The sequence below is a fragment of the Aulostomus chinensis genome, chromosome 2 (genome assembly GCF_037954235.1).
Source record: "Aulostomus chinensis isolate RoL2024-O1b breed Wild chromosome 2, RoL_Achi_v1.0, whole genome shotgun sequence".
In the NCBI taxonomy this organism is placed as follows: Eukaryota; Metazoa; Chordata; class Actinopteri; order Syngnathiformes; family Aulostomidae; genus Aulostomus; species Aulostomus chinensis.
Genome location: NC_141321.1, coordinates 22,838,322 through 22,847,841, shown reverse-complemented (window position 1 = coordinate 22,847,841; position 9,520 = coordinate 22,838,322). Strand labels below are relative to the sequence as shown.

At 41.9% G+C, this 9,520-nt stretch overlaps 1 protein-coding gene across 1 annotated transcript in view; it reads left to right on the top strand.

Annotated features, from left to right (window-relative positions):
• The first annotated feature begins 8,319 nt into the window (after positions 1 to 8,319).
• spon1a (spondin 1a) overlaps positions 8,320 to 9,520 on the top strand; it is a 57,856-nt gene continuing 56,655 nt past the window's right edge. Inside the window, exon 1 of the mRNA XM_086185308.1 lies at positions 8,320 to 8,771. Coding sequence (XP_086041434.1) covers positions 8,540 to 8,771 — 232 coding nt within the window. The 5' untranslated portion in view covers positions 8,320 to 8,539. The remainder of the gene's footprint in view (positions 8,772 to 9,520) is intronic.

Genomic DNA, 9,520 nt, shown 5'->3' with positions numbered 1-9,520 from the left:
CATATTCCTCCTATCCATTTAAACCAAATCACATTCAATAGCATGCTTTTTAATGTAACACAGAATAACTGTTAATATTAATAAAATGGGGACATCAATTATAGAAGGGGTTCTGGTGCTGAGAGATTGAGAACCACAGGTATATTGAATTTAAAAAAAAAAGGAATATATTTTAGTGTATTGTAGGTGAACAGCTTGAGATAGCTTTAGTACTAGAAATGTAGAATAACATCAGTGCATTACTTTATTACAACAAACTGGAAATGAATCTGTGTTAGTATGTGAAGTCGTGTGAGGTCATGCTCGTCAAAGCGGGCGTTCAGTTTATATCATTTAGACGGCTGTAAGGACACAGTGTCGATATAAACTTGAAGGCCAAGACATCCAGCTGTGTTGTCTGGTTTAAATGTCACATTAACATCTATGCTGTGCCATAAATGCTGTGGAATCCTCCAACAGTGGCAAAAGCACCAGACTCTCAGAGCAGCATCTTTTAAACTGTTTTGTATAATCAGTCTGTCATTGGAATACCTCAGTCAGTGGTCCGTCGTGTTTCCTCGTAAAATCCTAACAGTATTTGTACACTCAAGAGCCCATTGACCTGCTGTGTTCCACTTGTTTATGATGGGTACTATTTTGTTACGGGTGTTCTGAGTGGGGCTTTGACCTTTTCTCAGTCTCAGCTCTCCACTTGCCACTGACCTTTTAGCTATGAAACTGCAGTTAGCTGAAGATGCACATGTGTTCACTCCTCTTGAATGTCATGCCTAGAGGCGCTACAGGTCCTGTATGTCTCATGTGAACCTGTCACACTATATTAGCACTCAAAACGATGCCATGGCACCCATTACCTCAGCAGCTCACGCAGTGTCGTAAATATGGTAATATAATGTACAATTTTGTGTGCTTTCGAGTCAGATCACATGATTAAGGCTAATGAAAATGAAACATATAATACATTCAGTGGTAGGTACATTAGGTTTATTGCTGTAATATACCTGATTCCTTCATATACTTAATTTTCAAGACTACGTATAACAGGATGAATATACATTCCACCAGAATTACACATTTGATCTTGTTTTCCATTCTCAACATTTTACACACTATGTGGCACAAATACTACGCACCATTAGTGTTGTTATGCTGATGTATGACACAGACTGACGTCCACGGATGTGAGTAAACACATTTTTGTCTAGAATCAGTTCGACAGATTTTGAACTGAAACATAGAAGAGCTGGTGGACTGCATTTCACTCACTGTTTTTAATGAACCTTTTACATGGACATCCGCTGGCCCCGTCTAGTGGGGATGACACAGGAGCTGCTCATGGAACGTGTGATGGAGGGCCTGACGTATTCAGATGACTGGCTGACCTGATGGAACACAACTGGGCTTCACCATCAAGTCTATCAGATTTGCTCCAAAGCTGAGCCAGCAGATGCTTTTCCTCAGGCTGTTTTAACTCCAGCGCTACAGCTGTAGGGCTGTCAGAGAGCATATGGACTCAATGCTACAGTGGACTTGACACATGCTGTCCATGTCCAAGGTGCTGAACCATCACATCAGCCCTTGGGATGTTGTCCGCAGCACACCCAGGAGTGAGCGCTGAACAGCTGCATCTGGGAAGCAATCCCCAGCTCCTTTTTGATGAGTCAGCCACCTTCCAGCATCCCTCAACAGTAGATTTAGGTATAAGGTGCTGGTTGTCCTGTGTCCCACCCAGGGCTTCTTGGCACACTGTCTTTGCAATAAAAATAAAATGAGCTAAAACCTCATCTGCAGGAGACTGAGGTATTTTTTCCCTGCTGTTGAAAGGTATGTAACCACTGGATTGTGGCTGATGTTAGCTGAGACTCAGGAGGGCCACTCTAGCTCTGTGGGTAAATGGACCATGCTCTCAATTGTCTCATGTTATAAGTGAAACGTGTGTAGAAGATGAGCTCTAAAGTTAGCCATATGTTAATAGAATCACAACCTCCTGGGGTCGGAAAGTGTGACAAGAGCTCCATCAAGCCTTAATCATCCTGCTGAGACGGACATCATGCATGGATGCCAATGAGCAACGCATGGATACGACAAACTGTAGGCCAATGCTTAAAGCCCCCTGCACATGCAGCATAATGTTAGCCTGCCTTCTTTTAAACCTATCCTTAATTTAAACCTTCATCTTCATCACCCCTAAAACCCATTTTTGCTCTCATGCTGTGGCAGTTTGTATTTGTTTTACCTCACGGATGACAACTCCTGAGAGTCAGGCTATTCCTGCATATCTTGTGAGACTATTATCTTTGCTTGGGTTAACAATACAGTAGACTGCCTTTGATCATCATTGCTGTAATGTCCAGATTTTATGTACGAATGTCTAACCACATGCATGAAAAGACTTCACTCAGAAACCTAAAAAAACCCTTCATGTACCGGTGGTACTTTTTGCTGAGGTATAGTCTGTTGTTGTTTCTGACACACTCACTTAATAGACTCTGACAGGGTGTTGGAATCTTTGAAAGCCATTTGGATACACCCCAAAAGCTAAAGGATTCAATAAATAATGCTTCAGTGGGCCCTATAGCACCTGTAGGTGATCTCTGTCACCCTTGACAGGGATCGGCAGGGTGACTGTAATCATTTGTGATTGCCCTCGCACGTTTGCAGGCTTAGCCACAGCATATGTTTCATTCAGGCTTTTATACGGACATCAAAATACATTACCTCCACAGCACAAGAGAGGCATGGAGCCAGAGTGGCAATAAAGACATCTTACTCAGCTCAGTTCAGCAACCCAAGAATGCAGATGAAGTGACATCTGAGTGAGTTACGCACATCAGTGTACTATGGATAAAATATTAATGTATATAAAGCTAAAGGACTATTGTCCACAACACAGATTTGCTGTCTTCTTTCCAGAATGGACTCGATACTGGTTTTCTCCTTCAAATTAAGTGGGAACTACATGGTGGATCTTCTTAGCATATTGTGCTATTACATGCTTAATATGGCTTTAATGATTCTGCAGTGGGGGGCTCAGTTGGTTAATCAACAGGCTCTCCTGCTTCACCACGATCAAATGAAGGCCTAATTTGATTTTTCCCTCTTGACCTCTATTCCTACGTGGAAACAACAAAGAACAGGGAAGTTTTAAAGGGCTCACGCAGGAGTAGAGAAATTCTGAGTTGTGTGTGGGGGGAAAAAGACAAAATAATGCTATAATTTTTCTCTTGAGGATGTTAAGTAAAACACACGTGTTATATTATTGCTGAGGTAATAAAATATACACACACCACATTTAATGATTTATACTCAGATGCAGAATTATCTTTTGTTAAATTATTGATTTTTTTTGTTGTGGATCGAAATAAAATGTTTCATTAAAAGACATGGCAGTAGAAGACATTTTCAAAAACAAACAAACCAAGTAAAAGAGAAAAACACATCACCCTCACGTTTTGTTGCTACAGTATGCACAACCCATTCTGTCCAACCGATGAAGCCTTTATAAAGCACTTTCTTGAGAATTAATAACTTGAATTCAACATCCATTTTCTTCCGCTTATCCTGTTAAGGGTTGTGGGGGGGCTGGAGCCTATCCCAGCGGCTTCCAGGCAAGAGGAGTTCACCCTGGACAGGTCACCAGTCCATCACAGGGCCAACACATAGAGACAGACAACCATTCACACTCACAGTCACACCTACTGTCAATTTAGAGTATCAATCAGCCTCGTCCCCTCTTGATGTCTTTGGACTGTGGGAGGAAGCTGGAGTACCAGAGAGAACCCACACAGGAACAGGGAGAACATGGAGACTCCACACAGAAAGATCCCGTGCTCGAGCTGGGACTTGAACCCAGAACCTTCTTGCTGTGAGGCGACAGTGCTGACCACTGCACCACCGTGCTGCCTTGACTCCAACGTTCTATTTCATTTTCTTTCAACTTTCACTCTTCAATCAGGTCATTTTATTTATGAATCCACAAAATGTACCTTGAGGGACTTTTCAATGTATACAGGAGTGTTTCTCAAACTTTTTCTAGGAACCCACTTTTTTTTTTAAAAATGACACGTTATCACATCAGACTTCACAAAAGTTCTTATCTAAAAATCAGGAGAACAGCAAATCTGTTTGTAATTCAACAATTATCCTGAAAATGTTTACAGCATTTCCACATTGTGAAGAGGTAAGCCACCCTTCTTGAAGACATATACTTTTGAGAAATAATCTTTATCCACAGGTTATTCATAATCCTGTGAATGTGATGGTCATCATAGCGCTGGTAATTGAGTGTCTGTCTTGTTCAGTAAACACTTGTTCAATCCTCAGCTGACAGTGTCCAAATGCCCTTGACCAAGATGCTGAACTCCTAATTGCTCCTCTCACTGTCCACATCAGTGTAGGAATGTGTCAACAAGCTGGCACCTTGTATGGACCTTTTTTGTGATTACTATGTGTAGGAGATGAGGTTTCAGAAAAGCTGTCCTTGGGAAACGGGGTGGAAAATAACCTTTCCTCCAGTGGCAGGACAACACTCTGCTGACAACTGCTGCAAACAAATCTAAAAGGTTTTAAAAGATTTCGGTTGAATATTTGTTGAGACGCAGCTCTTTGATGCATCATATCCCTTGCCAAAATATCATATAATCTGAAGCTATTTTTATCTGTTGTGATTTTTACTTCTCCTGATTTAGGAAATTGAAGTGTAGAAAGTCTAGTGGATGAGTAAAAGCTGGTGGTATTAAAAGAAAAAAAAAATGACATTAATTTCATTTTATCAGCATGTCAACCAGCCCCAGACTTTTGCGATTACATCATGACTTTTTTTGTCATCCTACTTTTGTTCAGAAAAGGTCAATGCAAAGTGAAGGCTATATTCATCACCGCTGTATTCCACAAAGTTGCACACAGACATTACGACACAGTACATTGAGTCTCCTTGTGTTGCATCTGAGTAGCCCCCCTGGAACTGTGTTAGGGGCTATGCGCCCAAATCAAGGGTAACTCAAGAGTAGTGAGAGACAGAAAAAGACAGTTTATATCCAATAAGGTAAATATTGGAGACATAGTGTGTGTGGGGTGGTGTTGTGTTGTGTTGTGTTGTACTTGTTAAATACTTAGGCATAGCATACATATTTAACAGATTGAGGACATTTTTAGAAAGTGAGGACATTTTAGCCGGTCTTCACATCTTCTAAGGGCTGTTTGAAGGTCAAGACTTGGTTTTAGGGTGGAGGTTAGAATTAGGCTCTGGTTAGGTTTAGGGTCAAGTTAAGGTCAGGCAGTCAGTTCAGATGGTTAGGTTTAGGGTGAGGAATGTATTGTGTCAAGTACAAGGGTGTGTGTGTGTGTGTGTGTGTGTGTGTGTGTGTGTATGTGGTGTGTGTGTGCAGATACAAAAAAGATGGTTTCTCATGTGATCTCATGATATTATGATCTTGCAAGGTAAACACACACTAGCTTGTCTTCATTACACTCCTCAGCTCATCATCTGTTCACCTGCGGCTAAGTCCTTGTTTGTAGTTTAGTGCAAGTCTCCTTGGAGGTCTGTCTTGAACAAGTTTCATGTGTCCCAAATCCATGCCTTCCAGCCTGCAGCCTGCCTCATCCACTTCTGGATTCTTCCCTCTGTCTGTGTATGTCTGCCCGTCTTCAGTGTTTCTCACTCAAATGCCTGTCCAGCTCCTTACACCCACTGGGTCCTACTCCAAAGACTGTCATCATGAGACTTTTTGTAAATCCCTCATGGAACATGCACAGCAGGCAGACATTGTTGGGATATGTATGCAGGGAATAACCTAAGAATTTAAGGTGGAAAAGAGGTTGATCTCAGCAGGGCTGTGAAGAAAAAAAACTCCTGCTGTCCTGACACCTGCTGGTGTTGTGTTCTGCTAATCGGAATCTCTTACTTTCCTACTACATCTTCCATCCATCAACCCAGTGGTAGATGTATGGAGCATATAGAGACTCCATTTGTCAGTACCCACCAGAACAGGCTGTGTTCTCATTATATGCCTGCTGACCCTTCTCAAGACTAAAATAAACTCCGGGGGTGTTGCAACAAAATGTCACAAATGATAAAATGTAGCCTTCCTCCTGAGCAAGATTAAAAAGCTATAAAATGAGGGGGATTACGTCAGCTGACTTCATCGCTTCACACCTGCTAGTGCGTCTGTGTTGTGTAATGAGAGTGTCATGTTTTTATTTCATTGACTGGAGTGCTCCTAGACAACAGGCAGCTTTCAAAAACTGCACGAAAAGAAGGAAGTGAGAGAGAGAATATGAGAGGCAGCAAGCGAGAAAATATTTGATTTCTTAGGCTGCAAACAAGGCAAAACATATTAAATTAAATCAAATTGTGTCTTAAATCTTTGATGTACAATAGAAAACAATAAATCTCGGCAACCAAAAGTATATTGTCTTATTCAAACATTAACGTGCTCACCACTTGATAGGTTTGATCGCGCCTGGACACAGAGGACACTTTCCCTGATAATGATCATAAGGAGCAGTTGAAATGTATTGACATTTGGATTAGTCTGAAGGTGAGCAGCAGGCGCGTGTGCACAGAGGCACACACCCGGTATGAACCCACAACAAGCAAACAAGGACAACTAAAAACGAGATCGTGAATCTTAGAACACTTAACAAGAAGCAAAAAAATCATTCAAATTCTTCAGAAAAATATTTGAACACTTGGAGATTTAACGGCCTCACATATAACAAGTTGTTAAATCATGTAATATTTGCTGGGCAGCACTTTCAGTTTATAGCCTCCTGCCCTGCCAGCTCTGCCCCGATCATCTCTGGTCTGAGAGCAGCCAGGCTGCTGTTATCTCTATCTCTCTAGTGAATGACACCATCAAAATGGAGTGAGTGTTTCAGCACAAGCGAGCCAAGATGCAAACCAACGAACAAAGCTAAGTGTAGGTTCATTCAGTCAGACTTCTTACACCCCTGTTATGTTGTTCTGATTTTTCACACGTGCTCAGTCACATCATGTCACTTCTTACTCAGTAGCGCAGGGACACAGTTGCTGGCCAATAATTTGCTAATTTCTTTTTAAATATGTCTCTCTCTGCTCAGTCTTTGTTTGCTGTTGTCATGGTTTGGTAAACTATAGGCTGTTATTAAAATGGTGCAGTTGGTTATCATGGCAAGTGATCATGTGTTCAACATTCATTTCTAAATGACTGATTACTATTCCAGCATCCGAGAGTTCCTGGTTCTGTATGCACCCGAGTGATAAAAACACTGAGGGGAACAGATCAAGACAAGGCAAGTCACCAAACCTAAATTCCTACAACATTTCTGTTACAATATCTTGGTGCACTAAGTAATATTTTACTGTTCATGTCCTCTCTTGCTTGGAACAGGTGGAATTCTACTATTTTAAACCAAGTAACCCATATCAGTGTCTTCTCAAGCTGGGGGGCCATCTTGTTGTGGGGGAGTGAGAACATGAAATCATGTTCCAGTTCATAGTGCAGCACTCTGGCAATTCTCTAATTAACAGCTTCACCTATGTAATGGTGCTTCATCTGAGGCATGTGCAATCCATTTTATTTAAACGTAAATTAGGACAGTCATAAACTTTGAGACCATATTTTCAAGATCATGCAACACCGATAGCAAAGCAGCAAAATGACCTGCATGTGTGTGTCTGGGAGATCCAGCACAGCCAGTAAAACACGTTCAAATGGCTTCAGGTCGGATCATTTTCATTTCTGACGTTATTGAGCTCAGCTGTCACAATAACAGGCCTTTCAAATCTCATTCTCTGTCCTTTGGTAAATTGCGCTGAAGTCCAGCAGTTTCTTGCAGCCTTGAACGTTCAAAAATGTTATTTTTCCATTGATAACTTCATGCATATAGGGTACCCTTCTCGTTTTGCTTGCGGTTAATTGTTAAAACGCTCAAAGTATGGCATCAATTCACCGTTGAATAGAGATAAATTAACATCATAGTCGTCGATCAGCCAGTGAATTCAGCGCTGCGTGTGAATAAAAGCTGCTTTAATTAGTCACCTTGACAACCCTTTGGCTTTACCTTTGCGTGTCTCTGTGCGTGTCCGTGCCTTAGGAATCTAGAGTGAACACACACACACACACGCACGCACGCACGCACGCACGCACACACACACACACACACACTGCACAGAAAGTTCAGTATGTCAAGCGTGTTGGCCGCTCGAAGCGGCAGGAATGTTTGTCTTTGTTGGTCGAGAGTATCCCTCTCTAGCAGGTTTGTAAATAGACCTCGCTGTGACCGTGGAGACAGCCACGCAACACTCAGTCTCCCCCGGACCCTTCTGTCGTGCTCACTGTATCCAGCAGTGTGCACTTCTCCTCCAGCGAGTGCGCAGCACGTCTCAGCCAGTCCTCTATACCTCTCTCTCTCCCACACTCGCACCAGGATGGGTCTAACCTCCTAGCAGGAAAGAAGTCTCCTCCGGCACTTTTGTTTACCTGAAACGGGATCTGACAGAAATCTCTGACCCCCCTTACATCCCCTCTTCTCATCTTGGGCAAGACTCTGGGAATCTAGGATGACAGCAACCGCGCTGCATTCGCGCGTTATGCTCCTGCTGTGTTTCGTCTCCACCGCAGCGTGCAATACGTTTGCATTCACCGAGGAGCCCTCCGAGAGAGCCGGGAAGGCAGACGGCTACTGCAGTCGGATATTACGGGCTCAGAGCAATCGAAAAGAGGGCAATAACGAGTTTCGTCTGCGAGTAGAGGGAGACCCGGAGAGCTACCAGCCAGGGAGCACATATAGAGGTTTGTGTTTGTGCGCCTGCTGGATTTACGAGCATTTACTGTCAATTAAACACACTCATGAGTACTACTAAGTTTCTACAGAATATGTAGGATGAGTCTCGGGGGTGTCCATGAAATTAAACCATATTTGCTCAGTGTTTATTGTTGTTTGAGCCTATGAGAAGAGAATGCATGTAAAACCTTGATTGGAATCGTTTCACTGTAATTTGAACACTCAAGTAAATGGCATATAATTAAATTCTCAATATTTTCGAAGTTTTACCCCCCCCCCCCCCCCCATGTTGGTTAAAAGCTTTTGTAAAAAGTGAAAGTTACTAGGTGGTGATGTCATGTGCCATCTGTACTATATATCTGACTACTTCTCCTATGATTTCCAGTTTAATATTCAGATTTCCCCTTAATTGCATTATTTTGAAGGCTACCACCAATGCCATTTCTCCACATTCAAATAAATAACCTGTAAATGTAATCTCTAAAATAACACTTTTTTTTTTGCTTTTATTACAAAATGCATGTATCATTATCTTGAATATCTTTTGGACAAACTGCAAGGCTGAGGCAGAAGAATTATAATTAAAATCGGAGTCTAATTATCAAGAACAGCCAGAGTGCTTGATTATGCAAAAAAAAAAAGAAGAAAAAAGCAGTTTGCATCATATCAGAATTATTTATTCTGCATAAATCAGCACATTATCTGGCCTCTAGTTTATTGTGTCCATGTCAGTCAGCCAGCGTACAGAATGAGGATT